We start from the raw sequence: 19,491 nt of genomic DNA, 5'->3' as shown, positions 1-19,491 counted from the left end.
TAGTAGTTATATTCTTGTATATAGGAGCAGTATTAGAATAGTTATATTCTTGTATGTAGGAGCAGTATTATAGTAGTTATATTCTTGTATATAGGAGCAGTATTATAGTAGATAGATCTTGTACATGTGGCAGTAATTGACTAACGTTCATGAAGAGTGGCCACAAGGTGGCGTAAAGCTAGCGTGTAATCTGTTCCTGTTTGACAAGTGCCGGAGCAGACAGAGTTTAGTTTCTCATCTGCTATATATTAGAACTCAGTTTTGCGTTTTCTTGTCACTTGTGATTTATTTGCTGTTTTTTACTGATCTCCGGATTGTGTTATTGTTGAGCGTTTTATCTAATACTGTCATGTGTGATGTCATCTGCTGAGTCTCTGTATCATGTATCCACCATTATGGAATTGTCTAAAGGAACCTTACAGTTATACAAAGCTTTGGGTATTTGCCACACCATAACATGGCAGGCTAGGCAGGACCTAGTCTTATCTCTGGTCACATTCCATATGGATGAGCCCCTCATCATCTGACCATGATGTCACTCCAGAAATAGCCCTATAGCAGGGTCACTCTGACCCATCGGAGGGAGAGATCACTGTGTATACAATCCTGGAGATTATACATGATCAACTGCTGAAAATAAACCATTATCTCAGGAGAAGAATCTAAACACATTGAGGGTGCCCAAATAAGTCATTTCCACCGCCATCTTGGCTGTGTCCTTGGCAGATTCGATCTCTCATCCATCATGTTCTCCAGATAAACCATTGTTACCACTGACTATGAGACCTGGTGTCTCCCCCACAATCTCCATGTACTTCTGATGAGGCTTCATGGTATCCATTGTTTCCTTCACTAGGAATCACAAAGCAGAGGTGGAGGAGGGGCTGGGGTTATGGGGTCCATCAAGCTTAGTCCTCTCCTATTTCTTGGGGTGGGATCTAGATTGGACCAAGAAGGAATAAAGTTATAGAGGCCTTAAAATCCTCCTTTAAACCAACAAGCATCTTCTTTATATAGTGATATGGACCATGTTGGTATAACCTGGCTATATACTGTGTGCACATATATATATATATATATATATATATATATATATATAGGATACAAGAAAGAAAACGGTGCGCAACTCGTGCAGGTAACCAAGATAACTTCGTGTGTAGGTGGTTAGATAAATGGGCCAGCAGGGTGGTCCCTTACCTTACGGTGTTATGCTCAGAGCATAACACCTGTAGTCACTTAGAGATTGGAGAGGGGTCGCAGCATCCAGGTTCCTCTGGGCTCTGGGTAACAGGGTCCAGCACATCAATAGAAAGGTGGAGCGGAAAATCCGATCACAGAAAAGTGGAACTTCTGAAGGAGCGCAGACCTCTCTTTTTGCTAATGTGGTGTGTACATGAGATAAGCTCATTGGAGCTTATCTCATGTACACACCACATTAGCAAAAAGAGAGGTCTGCGCTCCTTCAGAAGTTCCACTTTTCTGTGATCGGATTTTCCGCTCCACCTTTCTATATATATATATATATACATATATATATACAGCTGGTATAAGTTCTATATATCTCCTGTATATAGTGATATGGACCATGCTGGTATAACCCGGGTATTATCTGGTGTATACATGTACATCTGCTATAACCTGGTCTTAGTCTATCTTGCGGCGGTGTTGTATTCAGGTATATTTGGCTGTACGCTCCACATCACATATTGTGTTTGAATAGTCTAGACAAATATTCTCCATAATTCCGAGTTGATATCATATAATGTATAATATGGCAGGTGGTCACCATACGCCTATAGGAAGAAGGAAATCAGCCTTGTCTATAGGACTGTAATGCCTTTGATCAACATCTCTAGAATAAACTCACAGTAACATCTGGTCTTGGCCGGCAGCAGAACATTTCCCTTTGATAATGTAGCATGGGCAATGGGTCCTGACACTGCCGGCAGACATGGTTGATCCATCATCCACATTTGACCCAACTACTGTCTCTAGGTCCCATTACACTTTGGACTTACCAAGTAGAGTTTTCACCTGCACACGTGTCTTCTGCACATCCTCAGTAGAGCCTCTTGTTCTCAGTCACTATTGAACCTTTTATATATAATCTATGACTTCTGCTATTTCCAGCAGCTGTCACCACTTTACGTTCATCTGTTCCTAGTTAGATATGAAGAACATTTCCTTCCAAGACACAAAGGCAACACAAAGCCTGGAAAATGAAGCCCCTACTCTGCACATGTCCACTTGCCCTATGACTTCTGTATCGGGGGCTGAAGCCCAAGTCATTCTAACTAGAATTAAGGCAGGTGAAGACCACAGATCACCCACCAGCATTGGGCTTCGGAGAAACCTTTAAAGCAAAAGTTGAATTCGACCTTGAAACACATTTTAGAAGACGGTATTCTAGTAGGCGCTTTGATAAGAACCAATAAAACTTTTGAAGAAGCCATTCTTATAGTTACGAGCTTCTCCTACTCCAATATTGGATAAAATAAGCCAAGAATACCAGGAAATCTTTACCTGGTTCAGAAAGTCTAGATGTAGTGGGTCAGCAATGATCCAACTAAGGTTCTTCATGGTAAGGACAAGATACATGTCGCATTCACGTGTCTACTCAAACCAATAATGTTCCCTTTTCTTGGTGTGATCCTTGGTAATTTTGTTCTGCATGAAGTTTGACCCCCCCTCCCCCATCATCCACCATTAACTCCGTTAACCAACAAATATATTTGATGTCTAACCCTACTATATCAATGAGAGGCCATGTAGGCAGAAGAGAGAGTGCATGAGATCTCATTGGAGACATGTGTTCTTGGTCCTGACCAAGGAAGTCTTCATTGTTGATGTTCTTCTTCTAACAGTTCTACAGTTACGACTTCAGCAGAGAAGGAACCGACAACATCTGGTGGATTGTAGCCTCATGCCTCGTGAGTATACTAGAGCTTTATCATCCTAATGGACATTGAACAACTCAACAAGAAACCACCACATAAGAAGACAGAGACCATACAAAGGATGTGTGAAATGTTATAAGTAGTTGACTGCTTCAAATGCTTATAACTTTTTGCAAAGATATTCTGCTCTTGTCATAAGACAGAACTTTTTCTTTATACTTTTGTTGTATCTTCTCAGTGTACCCTATGATATAGGAGGTGACTTCTTGTAGAATTTATGTGGAAAGCATAGCAAAGCCATTGAGAAAATTGTTTGATCACTGGTACCAAGGCGTTCCCTGTGGAAGGAATATTTGGACAGAATAAAAAGGTCAAAAAGAGCGTATGGGCAGATCTTTTCTCAAGGAGATGTGTGTGAAGTGGTCTTCATGCATGTCTGTAGAAAAACCCTAACCACCCATAATATATATGTAGGTCATGATGCTGTTAAAGGAGTAGAACCGTGTAAGAAAAATGTAAGTAAGTGTCTGATTGTGGGGGGTCTGATCGGGGGGCCTGGTGCTCATGTATCTCTCCCATAGAGATGCATGGAGGTTGTGTGACAACCCCCACTCCATGTGCGAGGAGAGTTGGCCATACAGGAGATTGCAGGGGGTCCTAGCAGACTCTTATATAAATTTTCCTACATGGTACTGCCAGAATGGAGAACGTTCCAATGCCAGCTATTTAACTATACAGCATGCCATAGGCTGTACTAGTAGATCAGTTTAATACTTGTGTATCGCACTGACCTTTCTAAGTCCCTAGGGGGGCTAAAAAAAAGGGTTATAAAAAAATAAGAGTGAGATCTGTCAGTCAGGGCCATGGACCGCCCTAATGACTTAAAGGCCTGGCCCCAGCCTAATTTCTATCCATGATGAGGAGAAAAACAAAAATTATGAGGAGAAAAACTAAAATACTAAACTAAAAAAATTGTCTGTGTCCTTAAAGGAAATCTTTCACCAGTGTCACCTGCACTAACTTGTTGGTACCGACAGATAACGGTGACACTGATGATAACGGTACTCACCTTGTCCCATTCTGTGGCGGGAATCTTTGGTAATCTCCTCCGTTAGCTCCGCTCTGGGCATCACCGCTGCTGTTCTCTCACAGCGGGACCCAGCAGGGAGCAGCAGCAGTGACATCACTGTGCTCCGCCCATGCCCCAAGCCGCTGTTACTCTCTGCTGGGTCTCACAGCAGTGGGTGATGCAGTAAGCTCCGCCCGTGCCCCACTTAGGGTGCCTGGAGCGGTGCTAACAGAGGAGATTACCGGAGATCGCCGCAACAGAACAGGACAAGGTGACTACCATTGTCATCAGTGTCACCTGGACCTTCTGTTGGTACTGACAGGTGAGTGCATGTGACACTGGTGACAGATTTCCTGTAAGGGGTTAAAGGACACAGGAAGATTTTATGGTTAAGTAGAAATGTAAAGCTTCCAACATCAATTTTTCTCAAGCTGTATAACTATGTAAGAAAACATTGTCCTGCTGCTGACATGTATCCGAGCGTTCTTGTGGTGTACACCGAGTGACTTTCACTGTTAGCATAAATAAACCAGTGCCACGGCCAGGCAGCTGTATCATTAAAACTTCCTGTGTGTGAACTTCTTTATTTCCAACACCTGAATGTCTCTTAATAGATGTCATTTAAGGCTGAACTGTGACGTAGCCCCCAGCTTCTGGTGCCTTTAACTCGGGTCCACTAATGTCTGGAGCATAATGTGAGGTGCAAACCACCACCCTCTGGTTTGTGCAGGTCCAGTTAGCTCTCTGGTTCCATAAGGAATTCAAGGCATTTTGTACATTTCAGGATGGCCAGACCAGGTATGCAATGCCATGGTGCATTGTTGGGATCTCCTTTTTAGTTATTGTCCAATCCTTGGTTGACTCAACAATTTCTACTTCCGTGAGACTGTAGAGTCCCTTTGATATGGAGCTCCTAGTAACCTTCATGTTTAGCAAAAATGTTCTAATGACTTAGAAGTGGGAGGTGGGAAAGATGACTTCCTCTAAGCAGTTGTTTCGTGTATATGCTGAATAAGGTCTAATATATCATCATGGTTGAACCTTTGTTTAATCGTCATCATTAAACCTTTGTTTCTTGCTCATATCAATGACATTAAGGCAGTGTATTCATCAGATTTATTCAGTCCGGACCAATCTTCTATTAAATACTTTATGGCAGATTGTTCAGATGGTTCTAAGACAGAAAGGCAAGAAAAAGAAAAGCTAGATAAAAAAAAAAAAAAGCTCCAGACAGTACAAGAAGAGAAGAGGAGTTCTGCCTTACATAGTATAGTTGCTATATGATGGATAGTATATAGTCTCCAGGTGTCACAGATGGTCCATGACCCAGGCCAACAACAATGAGCCAAAGACTCCTTCAGTAGCGCAGATGTACAGATGTAAATATTCATTTTTATACTAATCGTCTTCATTTTCTGTTTGTGTTGTAGCCCTCAAAAGTCCAGCTGCATTCCAGGAGCAAAGGAAAAACTTGGAGCGAGCCAAGGTAGAGGATTCTTATCTCATAAATCAATTGTGATGTAACCGGATCTAAACGCTCTTCTGTGTCTTATAAGAAATGTAAGGACACATTCATACTGGTTCTGTGTGGATTTTAACACAAACCTTTGGTTTCTAATAAGAATCCAGCACAGAGTTGTAAAACTTTAAACCATGTATAAATTGGTGGCATAGAAGGGGAAATGCATAGAAGAAATCTCATGAAAATTCTCAGATTTCTGCTGCAGATGTTTCTACCAGAATCCTACAAGGTCCAAAAAGTCTCTGTTCCTTAAATGACCCTGAGCTGCCAGAACCTAGGAACATGCAGAGTTGTCAGAGGGAGAATTCAAACTTTTCTATGGGAGGGAGCGTAACGGCTGCAACGCCCCCTCCCATAGACATGAATAGAGGGGGTGTGGCGTGACGTCATGTCCCCGTCTCGGAAGCGCGGCGGTTTCCCTACGCATAGAATGCAGGCTGCTGCAGGGAGATTGCGGGGGGGGGGGGGTCCCAGCATCAGGCCCCCCGTGATCAGACATCTTTATCCCCTATCCTTTCTATAGGGGATAAGATGTTTTTGCCCGGAATACCCCTTTAAGGTAGATCCTCTGTAAGGTCTCCTGTAAGTAAAAGATGTCCCCTTACTTTCTATGTTGTAGAAGATGAATAGTCAAGATTCCATGACCTTAAATGTACCCTGTAAGATTTACAAATCTGTTTAACTTTCTGGCACCAGTTGATTTAAAAAAAAAGTTTTCCACGGGAGTACCCCTTTAAGGGGGAAAAATGAAATGGTCAATGTAACTTCAGAACTACAGGAGCACATCTTTGACCTTGGAAAAGTCAGATGTTCTACCTGTCCTTTAGATTCTTCATGTCATATGCTAAAACCAACCTTAGAGACCCTATTAGGTCACCATGAGTTAATAGAGGGTTCTTCGCATACTAGTACAGAGCAGAGGACCACTACAAAGAGGGTCCTTCCTTCTGAAGGATCCAACACATTCATACATTACATAGACCAACCTCTAAATTCAACTTGAACAATGTTATGCTTCGTTTGTCCTCTGGTGGTGCTGCAGAGAAGTTAAATAATTGGTTGATCACAGGTTGTCCTCCCTTACGGAGGACAACCTGTGATCAGGTTATTTTAGTAGACCCTTCTGACAGGGAGTCCAAAAGGCAGAGCACCTATTTGACTATAATCTTTAAACACCTGGAGAATATCTATTCCGTGGAGGACTCAAAGGATCTTTAGAATTTTGTTCTATGTGTAGGTGCCTAAGTTACATCACATCTTTGGGGTACATTACCGGTATACCAGTGACTTGTATTTCTATATAATTTAAAAGAGTATATATTCATGAAACAGACCAAAGTAGTCACTAGTAGTGAAAGTGCAGTCTATTAAACTCATGAAATGTGGTACACACCAGAATACCTCTGTGTTGATATCCTAACCTGTACCAGTAACATGCTCCAAAAAACACATTGTGAATGAGACCTAATACAGATTTTCCAAATGTCAAATGTTGACCATGCACCTTGATGATGCTCGTGATTTTCTCCACCATTTTATAATCTTGTTTTGGTTGTATGCACTTGACATATTTCTATGACTCTTTTGTAGAGTGAAGAATATTTGAAGCACAAGGTCAGAAGCAGGCCAGAAAAGTCCGATCCTATTAATATGCACATTTTACCAGGTAAGATCAATATGGGCCAAATTATGGAATATTCCACCAATGTGGTTGTTGAATATATTTAGAGAAACTATCCCAGTACTAAAAGTTAATGTTGAGCATGGCCACCAGCTTACCCTAAACTCTATGGCAATTTCTATCTTGCATTGTTGTAACAACCACCAGTTTCCATAGGCCCAAACGTAACAGAGACCCCAACTCTATGTACAAGAGATTTATTTACTTATATACAGGAGTGTAAACATTGGAATTGACCATCATTTGAATTATATATTTGAATCAGCACATCAAGTTCTTCAAATATGAGTTCTACAACCTAAGTTGACACTGCAGGATGGTTGCACACACAATGCATCACGGAGCTTTACTTGTCCTTCTAGAATCATCTGCTGAGAGTTCGGCTCAGGCTGCTCAGATGAAACTGAAAAGGGCTCGGCTTGCAGATGACCTCAATGAAAGGATTGCCCTCAGACCAGGCCCTTTAGAACTTGTGGAAAAGAATATAATTCCCCTTGAATCTACTGTGAAAGAAGTAATGAAAGGTAAGAAAATTTTTTTTTATCTTGGCATGAGTTGACTCAACATTTTCCAAACCAAAGTTTCCTGAAGCCCTCGCGTCCTTTGGAACCTGGTTAGGGGTCCTCCAAAGCCTCCAGCAGCCAGAGGTGACAAGCTTATGGATGGGATAGCTTTGGTGGTTCCCCAGGAGAGGACCATTTTTGTTACAGGGTCTTCCACCAACTTACAAGTTTCCAAAATAGTTTCTTTACAGAGAAGACATCTCATCTCACATTCTAAAGACTTTATCATGAAGGTGGCCATATACACTTGTTTGGTTAACAGTCATATCTTTTGATTCCTCTCATACACAAGCATTTCATGCATGTAAGTGGCTAACAAAGCCTTTCTCCCCTCTGAGAACTTCTCTGGTCACACTTAATCTCCTCGCAAACGAAAGGATTAGGCTGGTGAAATCATACATGCCGGAACCTTCTTTCCCCCTAACATCTGCCATCAGGGAAAGTCACGTGGATCCTATACACATTAGATGGGCAACCAATCCACCCAAAATCAGCAGGTTTGGTCTACACATATCTAGTATCTATGGTCAGCTTCACTTCAATCTCTAGATCCCTATACTTTTTACTGTGGTGATGTTAATTGGCTCTACAGAATTTCATTGGACTTTTTTAGGGATATGAAGTATCCTTGTAGGGTAGGGGGGACTTATAGTTACCAGCATGAAGGCTTGTGAAAATTACTTGTTCTAGTGCCGAGTAGTAGAGATGTTTGGAATTAGGTCATAGATTTCTTCATGACGATAAGTCTCACAATGTTTGGATTGTTCACAGCATTTCTCTTAGAATGATTTACGAGCGTCCCGGTGGTATTAAATCTTTACTGGTCCAAACCTATAAAGTAGGATCAGCTGGCTTTAACCTCTTTCAGATAAAATGTTTAGACACTGCAAAGTGCAGTCAAGTTATTTACGTAATCTCTCCGACTTGAGTGAAGTGGACGAAGCCAAAACCTTAATAATTTCCAAACCGAGGGCAGCTTTGTCTGCATTCTCGGCTGGCACATAGCTGAGGGCTGATATCACAGCCCCATTTACCAGCTTCCTGTCAGCGCTCATAGCCATCCATGGAGGAGGAGCAGAATGCTTATGAATGTTGGGGGTCACATTACGTCCTGACATGGTGGTCTACAAAGGCGGACAAACAAAGTCTATTGTACAATGAACTGAGAAGCTTCTCGGTAATTGATTGTACTTCCCTGGAGAAAGCAAACCTGGATTGGGTTTAAGGTGGCCTCTTGGTATTTTGGACCCTTCCCGGATTGATAATAGTTATGATGTTATGTGACAACGTATATATATATATAGTGATGTAGGACGAGAGTATACCCACTACAACTTATAACTTGCAAAGAATGTCAACATTTACAGAATTAAAACTGGGGGTCAACTGTGTCTTCTAGTCTTTTTTGGACAGTGGTTAACGGAGAAGGTGTTCATATGGAAGAAGGGTTGCCCACGTTTGGTTGCACTGGGATTCTTGGTTTTAGAGAGACACACCCTATAAACTTGAGTACATCCCATTCATTTTCAGCAATAGTATGTGACACCCAAAGCTCTACCTAGAATATTCTTCATCGAAATATTGAGATCTCTTATCCTAATTTAGTGAGACCGGTGGATTATATCATCATAAGCTTTTTGATGGTTCTCACACAGGTTCTTGTTACAGGACATGTCATGTGAATGGACCCCATGACCCCAATGACAAAAATAACTTCCACCAGTTTGTCAGACAAAGGCCTGAGTATCATGTGTCACCTACAAGAAGTTTATCAGGATTTCTTGCACCTGCTTGTAGATTAGGAGTTCTGGTTAGTATCCACAGTCATCTCATGTTATCAAGTCTCTGGAGGGAAGTGATTGAGGCCAGAGGTTTCTTATTCAAGCAGTAGTAACTACATTCAGTCACCTGACTCCACATTGATAACATGTAGTGTTCCTTTTTACATCAACATCAGGTCAAGTGTTTTAAAAAGGGTCAATCCTAATTCTGTTGTTTTTTCTTTCACAGGCAATTCAGCCAATTACTCCAAGCCTGTGGATGCCTTTGCCTTCGAAGAGGACAGCAGCAATGACGAGTCCCTCGATCAAGAGAGAAGCAACGATTCTCAGGGAATGTCATCTTCATCTCCGCAAGAGACCAAAAATATGGATGCCACTAGTTCTCCAGACTCTGCTCCAAGACAGGTAGGGAGTCTGTCCATTTTATTCATATCTTAATGGCCTACTTGATTCATAAAGTCAACACTGTATCATATACATTCTACTTTACTGACCCTGTACTGAATAAGGAGGCCTAGGATGTGAAGCATCTTCTACTCCAACCTGGAGCCTGTTGGCTTCTATCCAATATATTCACAAAAACTTTAAAGCAATAAGTGGGTCAAATTGTTCCACCATAAGCTGCCTTTTTAGCCAATATCTATTATAGTTTATTATATTTTAGTCATCTATAGAAACCATAGACCATCTTCAGTCATGTGCATTCAGATATTTTTTTCGCATTGTTGGCTTAAACATTGAATATTAGCTCCATTCTGTCTTGAACAATGACTTATATTATTGAATCATACCTTTTTTAGTGGATTTATTCTTAAGAACACTACACTCCATATTAAGAGTCTAAAACATATGGGTTGTTGGCCTAAACATTGCTTATAAGCTGCAGTTGCTCTTTCCAGTCATGACTATTCTGGTTAACCTTTAGAAGACTTATTCTTCTCGGACACCATAGGCCTCCTCATTTAATGGGTTGGCCATCACATGGATATTTTCATGAAATTGTTAGCCGATACATGCATATGTTTTTGAGGTTGTTGACTGTTGCATGGATAAGTTATCAAGATCGATGGACTATGTCTGAATATGTTCTCAAGGTGGTTGGCCATCAAATTGATATGTTCTTGAGGTGGTTGGCTGTTACAGGGCTAGGTCGTTGAGGTGGTTGGCTGATAAATGGATATGTTCATGAAGTTGTTGACTGTCACTTTAACATGTTCTTGAGATTAATGGCCAACACACGGATATGTTCTTGAGGATGTATGCCAATACCTGGATATGCTCTTGGGGTAGCTGGCGGATGTGCTAGTTGGAGCTTGTTGTGGAGCATTCTTAGCAGTGGATAGTTTGAGTGTTGACATTTAATGTGGTGGAACCTATTAATTTGTCCAGTAACTTAACTCTAAAGACACAGTCTTGAAGTCTTTACCTGATGTTGTTTAGAATGTCCACCTGACATTACACAGGGCTGGTAAATGTCCCATCTTGTAATCATTCTTTAGAAGATAGTAATGTTCTGCGTTGGGTTATGTAGAGGGATTGTTAACCCAAGATACGACAGAACTTTGGCATAAGTCGTCTTACTCCTCATTCCTCTGTCTATGTAACACTGTGTACTTGGCATCGCGGCCCTTGATTTTCCAGGCTCTGAGGGCAGACGGCCAAGGTATTGTCTGCATGCTGCGTCTAATTACAGATTGCTAATAAAATATGATTGGTCTCAGAGGCTCATTGGTCGCAGCATGGGCAAAAAACATTTAAAGACCTACGTGATATTCAAGGATTTAAATTTAAGAAAAATATGATTAATTGATTCTTTCTTTTTCCATGACCCACATAAATGTTGTTGATTTTCTAGAATAGTTAGAATTCTTCATAGTATAAAAATATTTTTTTTTCACTGTAATATTATGGGAATAGTTCTTTCTTTAATTTAATCAATTTGATTAATATCATTCAATATTTATAAAATAACACTAATTATCTTATTACTTTTTTCTATTAATTAAAATGTTTTTGTTAAATTATATTATAACATTTATTTAATTCTTTTTCATTAATGTTTTTATTATTTTATAGACTGAAGTTAATGTTTTATTAAATTTGAAATTAATTCTATTTCAAAATTTTAAGATAATTTAGTTAAACGGAGCGTAATATTTAATCCACTCATCAATTTTATTAATTCTAATTTTAGGAAATTATCTATTTAAATTTTATGTATATTAATTATGTTTACATTTTTTGGGCTATTCCTCAAGACATTATAAATTACAGTTACTAAGAAAAATATGTACTAGGTAATTGAAATGCAAAAAAAAAAAATCAAAATTTTAAAGCTAACTTGTTAAAAAAAATTAAATATCATTTTTTTGTTCTACTATTTGGGATTTATGTTGTTTTTTTTACTTTTAACTACAAAAACTTTAGTTATAAATTTCCCTGAAGAAATATCCTGTCAGTAACCATAGTGAGACCGTATTTCCAGATATCCTGAATGAGATGAAACATTCCCCAGAGATTTAGGATTCGGCATCTGCCAAGCCCAGGTTCACAGCCCGCTCGCTCTCCTAGTCAGCTGAGCCTTGAAATCTTAATGCACGCGTCACTTTCCAGACACTGAATGGATTAAAGAATTGTTGCCTCTGTCATTCTGGGATCCAAATCATATTTTAACAACTTTTGGATTACTTTATTACAATTTCATAGTGTTGGAGAATAGACGTGAGGCCTGGACTGAAATTTTACAACGTGTCATAATGAACGTCGGCCCCATTATAAAGAAGCTGCGATAATTCGTTTACTTAAAAATAAATAAACAAATGTAACAAAAGTGATTTCATTCTTATTTTTTTCTGATATTTAATCTTCATATAAATTTAAGATTAAATATAAATTAAACATATAAATAAAAGATAAAGGAAAAGCAGTACAAACTGCCTTACAACTTAAAAAGGAGCCACAAAAAAAGTCTGCTCTTATTCAGGAGAGTAAAAAAAAATTGCATAGAGAAATTATGCTTTATTATCTGGGAAAAATAATTAAGTATCAAGCGCAAATCAGAATTAACAAGTTATTGAAAATAACATAATTGATAATTGAATAGTTAAATACTATAAATTGATAAAATGATCCTAAAAATAAATTCCTAATAAATAATAATAGTAAAGTAATAAAAATAACATTGATAATAAAAAATAATTATATATAAAAAAAAAATCAAACTATTAGTCATAACTTACTAAATGCAATCTTTATATTTAGTGGATGATAAATCATTTATTTATTTTTATTTTTTTTTAAACTTCATACGACAGATTTATTTTTCTTTTAGACTTTTTCTCTTTTTTCTTACTGATTTAAAGAATATTTTTTTACAACTTTCTTATTTCACTAAATAGTTGGTGAAATAAAGGTTGCTATTCAGCACAGCCTCCATAATGTGAATATAAATTCACCTCAATAAATCTCCAGCCTGTTTGACCGACTGTCACCTTAGACTTTCCATCTCTAATCCCAGTGTGGTGTCTGAAAGCTCTGGAACGTCTGGAGTCTCGGTTAGAGTGGGGAAGAAATCTGTATCTAAATAAGATCTTTTCTTCATTCATTCTAGAATCATATCCAAGAAACTGAAAATGACCCACAGGACAGCAGCGCACACCAGATTCATCCATGTTCCCTGCACCCAGAAAGCCAGATGTCTACAACAGGACACATAGCCTCTAGTTCTGCAGCTGTAAAGGTGAATGAGCAACCATTTTAGTAAATTACAAAAAAAAAAATCTCCATATCCAAGATCTTCCAGTTGGCCTCTTGTATTGGTGGTGGCTTTCTTGGAATATTACAAGCCTCAACTGAGCACATGGTTGTTAATAAGACATGGTCCACAAGGCAATGTCAAAATGGTGCCAGGTGTTGCCACATAAGGGCCCTTTCCAGAACCTATCGACCAATTGTCCACTCCTGTATCGTAAAATGTGGTACCTTTGGTGAAACCAAACAAACAAACAAGGGCCCTACAGCTGCCCCATTACATTTGGATGAAGTTAATTAGTAAAGTTTATATATTTCTTCATATTTTTGTTAACACTAACTTGTTTTGACAGACCAAGTCTACATTAGATTCCAAAAACCGGCACAAGAAACCTAAAGACATCAAGCCCAAGGTGAAAAAGCTAAAATATCACCAGTACATTCCTCCGGACCAAAAGGCTGAAAAGTCTCCTCCGCCTATGGACTCTGCCTATGCCAGGCTCCTACAGCAGCAACAACTATTTCTTCAACTGCAGATTCTAAGCCAGCAACAGCAGCAACACTTCAGTTACCAAGGCATGCACCACCCACATCTCAAGTACGTATTACCTCCATACTAGAGAACATCTGTTTGCAAATATGAACATCTCTTCTTGAACCAAGCAGTCATAGGCCAAAAATACTTACTATTATTACTAATTTGTGAGCTACAACTTGAGTGGTCATTTTAGGTGCCAGTACACTTCCCAAACTATGATACTTGTAACTATGGGTTTAGTTGAGATTTTTCTTTTAAATCCTAAGAGATGTCTGAGAGAATAAGCCAACCGCATTATTTCTAATCAATTGAGAAAACTTTTTGTAATTTCTTTCAACTTATTTTGTTTTTAAGGCAACCAAATGATCACATGACTCGGAATCTTAACACATCTATGGTTAGCAGCCCATCACTGTCTCCAGTGAAGACCGCGTTCTCTGGCCAAGCAAATATGTCCTCCATGAAACCAGGTCTATTGCCCTCTAATTTGGATGATTTGAAGGTGTGTTTTGCGTTGGCTAACAATCAGTTGACTGTTTTGATACCTATATGGGTTGACTTTTTCCAACAAAGATATTTAGACACTTTATTGTTCAATCAATGGTTTAAAAACATCTAATGGGTCATAACATCTTTTATGTATAATGGCTCTTCTTGTTTTGAAGGTGTCCGAGCTGAGGCAACAACTAAGAATACGTGGCCTCCCTGTATCTGGTACAAAAACTTCACTGATGGAACGACTACGACCCTTCCAGGAGTGCAGCGGGAATAATGTCTCATCATTTAGTGAAATCACAACGGTTACCTTTCCTGTTAATCCAAACAACTCAAGCTTCCAAACCCACCCATCGGGAGGAGTCATTTCAAATGGATTCTATCAGTTTGGCAGCACCAGCTCCACCCCACCAATATCTCCAGCCTCCTCAGACCTCTCTGTTAATGGTTCCTTGCCTGATACCTTCAGTGATGGACCAATGTCTTCTCCTCACTTTGGTCTGCACCCTTCTCCTATCCACCTTAGTGCAGAGGAAAGTCTAATGAGCAGTATTAACAGTGGTAGCTACCAAGTAGAACTGGAAGGCATGGATGCTGAAAAAGACAAAATGTTGGTGGAGAAGCAAAAGGTCATCAATGAGTTGACCTGGAAGCTCCAACAAGAGCAAAGACAAGTTGAGGAACTTAGGCTGCAACTGCAAAAGCAAAAAGGGAATTGTGGGTCTCTTGACAAGACACTTCCATCTCAACATTTTTTTGGAGTGCCAATAAAGCAAGAAAATGTCTCGAGCTGCCCCTTTGCAGCTAAGCAAATGACTTTGAAAGCCCAGGTAAACAATGTATCTGAAAAGCATGGATCGTGTCCAACACAACCAATGCCTTGCCTGATGAACAACCATTGCATGGAGGCTTCCAACCCAAATTCCGTCATTTCTTCCACTTTCCTGAGTCCTCAATGTTCCCCACAACATTCTCCCATTGGAACTACAAATAGTCCACAGCACATCAGTTTACCCCCATCTCCCAATAACCACTACCTGGCTGTATCTCCAAGCTCACAAGGAGATACCCGCAGCATGTCACCACAAGTCAACCACCGGATTCACACCACACAGGTATGGCACCATTGAAAAATTTTCTACCATATGGGAGTCAGTCTTTCATATTGGGTACTAGATTATCACTAATCTTTTAACCTTAAACTTTCAGAATACTGGAAGTTCTGTCTGCTACTCACCCAACCAAAACACTCTACAGCCATCCTACATTGACCAGTCAGAAAACAAGCAGAATATCAAAGAACAAGTCCCACCAAAAAGTACAGCAGTGCTAGGAAAGGTAAAGCTTTGCATGATGCATGTCTTGCAATTGAGGCTGCACGTTTGTACATTGGCACCACTGAGGTAACATATTAGTCTTCATTCCATGGTTAGAAAATCAATAAGCCTTCTCAAAAAAGTTTGAGAGTTTGATGACGCATGGAGGTTGCCATGGTGATCATTCTGGAATCTGGACCTTTTTGACTTAAATTCGAGCAGAAAATGCCCCACTTCAAATTTAACCCAGATGGCTTCTTGATATTCAAGGATGACCTCATCTCTTTAGGCAAGATCTTTCAGCAGACTTCTGTAAGCCTACTAGGATCCCAATAACTAGTGTAATGGGGCAATCACTTGGGGCCCCATTTACACCCTGGCACATAGCATGTTGCATTACCTTTGAATTATAAGTATAAAACATATGACATCCATGCACATTCATAGACCGTTATATTATGGCTGGGAATGGGATTTATAGTCCAAGAAGGACATTTCTTCTAACACAAATAATTAACCCATATTTCCTATCATCTCCCCAGGCAGGTCAAAAGCTTCCCACTCCCGGCACGAATTTCTGTAATGCAACCTCTACAGTTTCCAAGCAGCTTCCCTCCTATGAGGATGCAGTCAGACAGGTAATAGGATGCTTAATGGCCAATTTTTCATAAATTTTTTCTGTAGAAAATAATCCCCCAACCCCCACCAAAAAAGTTATTTGAGATTTGTGCTAATTATATCAATGAGAGTCTTGTTACTCCATGATGTGTTGCTATATGTTATTCACCCAACTGAATAGTCAATTTTTTTTGGCATAGAAACATGTTCAGCTGGTCCAAAAATGTCACCATGGAATCCAATGATGTCATCTCTAGACAGTTCCCTGTGGAACAGTAATGGTTTGGCTTCAGTCATTTCAATTTAGCAGCTCTAAATATGCTTTAAAACCTTAAATTGTTAAAATAAAATAAAAATTACTGAAATATTTTCTGCCCAGTTGCCATTTTGATAGGATAATATGTGTAAAGCTTCAAGAATACGAACGCTAAGTAGTCTTGGTCTTAGTTCCTCTTCCAGTGATACCGGGAAGGCTTGGATTATTCATGTCATTTGTCAGTAGAAAGGTCTCATTTACCCTTTGTCTATACCCTGAGTTTTTCTGCCATCAGCTTGTTGTAGACTGTTTAGCTTTTTAACCTTCTAGACATATTTTTATGGTTCTTGATGGTCATCATCTTGATGTTTTCCTTCTACAGCAAATAACAAGGAGTCAACAGATGGATGAACTTCTTGATGTCCTGATTGAAAGTGGAGGTAAGAATCAAATATTTATAGAAAATGCCTATAAACAATAGAGAGGCAAGATTTTTTGGATATATAAGATAGTCAGATAGTCATATGATATACTGAGTGTCTACTTATATTCTTGCAGAAATGCCAGCCAATGCCAAAGATGAGAGGTCATGTGGGCAGAAGCTCAGTCAGCTGAATGTGTCAACTGGAAACCAAAGTGTGACCACCTCGAACGCTCACCTTCCATACGAGAACTGCTCGAACAGTGATGGCCACCTTGAAGTCTTACTCAACACTCATAGCCCCATGAGTAGACCTAATGAAATACCGCTTCTTAAAATCGGAAATGATGATCCACACTTTGAGCGGGTGATTGAAGGGTTTCCTGGAAAAGGTTCTGAGGAAATGTTGGAATCTTCTTTATCTTCCATGGAAACTCAGTTGTCCCCATCTTCAGTGGAAAACAATGGTCTTCATCATATCAGCTTTACTGAATCACCTTGGGAGTCCATGGAGTGGTTGGACTTAACGCCACCAAGTTCGGCCACAGGCTTGGGGTCACTCACCACTGCTGGTCCCAGTATCTTCAACACTGATTTCCTTGATGTTACTGATCTCAACTTAAATAATACAATTGACCTGCACTTAGAACAGTGGTAAAAATCTACCACGTGAGGTGGCCAAGCAATGCAAATTGTTAAAAAGTGTCCTTACCAACATCCAGCTCAGACATTTGGGGACATTCTATACCTTGAGCCTTAATTGTTGCCAAAAATAACCACAGTCCACACAATTCCATAAATCTTGTGGCATAGAGCACTTGAGCCCCATTCTGGTCCATGTTTGTTTACCCAAGGCAGGACAAAAACAAGGACAAACATCCAGCTATTTAATTGTGGAGTCCATTGTATATAAGGACTAAAGCAGTGGCCTCCACAGCCCAAGTACCACCCAATGGTTTTCTATCTTAGAGGATATCTGTATATTTTCATTCATTCCTTGAATTTTTACCTTTTCTTGGTAAAAATCCAAAAAAAAGAAAAAAAAAAGAGACTTTTTATATGGGGCTATCGTCTTCTTAAAGCAGTCACTGTTGGACAAATTGAAAAAGGGTTGTACCACTCCTTTCTGGATTACAAGTACCAGAACTATTATGGCTGTTACTGAGCTTTAAAAATAAGAAATTCAGTAGCCATTTTTTATTTATGTTGAGGGCTGTTGCATTATTGTAATAGTGGTGAAAAGTGGTACTGCAAAAAGGTTTAAAGGACTAGACTACCCAAAAAAGTTGAGGTAAGCTATACTAAGGAAGTTGGAACCACGTGAGGTGGCCCAAGATATTTTGTAACTATTCGGTCCTACCTAGAAACTTCTAGAGACAAACAGGCTGGTAAGATCCATGAACTAAAATCTGGTGAAACCTGGCAGATCCAGGGTTATATTTGGCTTTCCAAAGTTGCCATTATGAAGATCAAGAGCTTGGCTTATGGTCATGCTATGTAGTCACAGTCATAGTTATATCTGAAAAAGTATCTAATATTGCCACAACATTTTTTAAATAAATCTGAATTTGGAAATGAACTAAGGTCAAAAGGCTATGTACATCCCACAACAGTACAAATATTAAAAGGGGTACTTCGATGCTCAGTGTTTGGAACAAAATGTTCCGAATGCTTAGAATCGGTGCCAGGAGCTTGTGATGTGATAGCCCTGCCCCCTCCTCATGACATCACACCCCGCCCCATTGACAACCGTCACACCCCCTCCCATTGACTTGCATTGAGGGGGGAGTGTGACATCATGAGGGGGCGGGGCTGGCTCCAGCATTCGGAACAGTTTGTTCCAAACGCTGAGCAGCTGAGTACCCCTTTAAGCAACTATACATACGTATCCATGTATGGGTCTATGTACATATCTGTGTTTTATGGGCTGTATAAATAGGGGGGGGGGGAAAAGTGCCTAAAAGCGGTACTACACAGACGTCATCCAGGTACACTTTAAAGGGACTGATAAGGATGTTGAAACTCACTTTGTATATTGCTACTGGAAGATTTAAAAGAGAAAATGTAAAAACACACTAAATATTTTTTTTTCTCGACAGTTCAGCTCTATTTTTTTATTTTGTAAGGGAGCAAATAGAAGGACGAAAATTTATAATATACAAAAAAAAATCTGCACATTCTTGTAACATTTTCCACTGTATATATGAGAAAATTATTGTATGTTTGTTTTGTTTTTTTGTTGTGAGGTTCACCAAATTAGAGGAACAACGTGGCTGCATGCTGTAAATATGTAGACGTAGATGAAGTGGGAAGCACTTTTATTTTTATTGTACAGAAACCTTCACAGAGCACTGATACTATAGAGGATGATCACCGATTGTGCCGAAAAATATTATTTTAAAGACTTAAAAGCCATTCCATATTGATCAAAAAGTAGCACTTTATAGAGGCAAAGTATGAACAAATCTCATCCTTATAATGGCCCAATATTTTTATATCCTAAAAATAATTAATAAAAGGAGACATCTTATCAGTTAAAGGGATACTCCGTTGCTAGACATTTTATCCCGGGATCCGGCCGCTG

The 19,491-nt window shown here is 39.5% G+C and overlaps 1 protein-coding gene across 6 annotated transcripts in view; it reads left to right on the top strand.

Moving 5' to 3' along the window:
- The window catches only part of MYOCD (myocardin), a 37,632-nt gene extending 20,055 nt beyond the window's left edge, over nucleotides 1–17,577 (top strand). For 2 of the 6 annotated variants that reach the window (XM_056549444.1, XM_056549445.1), the window contains exons 2-13: nucleotides 5,397–5,452; nucleotides 7,079–7,154; nucleotides 7,532–7,693; nucleotides 9,743–9,918; nucleotides 13,124–13,252; nucleotides 13,617–13,861; nucleotides 14,156–14,303; nucleotides 14,467–15,411; nucleotides 15,506–15,634; nucleotides 16,155–16,250; nucleotides 16,869–16,926; nucleotides 17,045–17,577. In XM_056549444.1, coding sequence (XP_056405419.1) covers nucleotides 5,397–5,452; nucleotides 7,079–7,154; nucleotides 7,532–7,693; nucleotides 9,743–9,918; nucleotides 13,124–13,252; nucleotides 13,617–13,861; nucleotides 14,156–14,303; nucleotides 14,467–15,411; nucleotides 15,506–15,634; nucleotides 16,155–16,250; nucleotides 16,869–16,926; nucleotides 17,045–17,565 — 2,741 coding nt within the window. In that variant the 3' untranslated portion in view covers nucleotides 17,566–17,577. The other 4 variants (XM_056549443.1, XM_056549446.1, XM_056549448.1 and 1 more) reach the window with 4 other exon arrangements.
- Nucleotides 17,578–19,491: the final 1,914 nt, after the last annotated feature.

The sequence above is a fragment of the Hyla sarda genome, chromosome 13, assembly GCF_029499605.1.
Source record: "Hyla sarda isolate aHylSar1 chromosome 13, aHylSar1.hap1, whole genome shotgun sequence".
Lineage (NCBI taxonomy): Eukaryota > Metazoa > Chordata > Amphibia > Anura > Hylidae > Hyla > Hyla sarda.
Note: the sequence above shows the minus strand (reverse complement) of the source record. Positions and strands in the feature narration are given on the sequence as shown.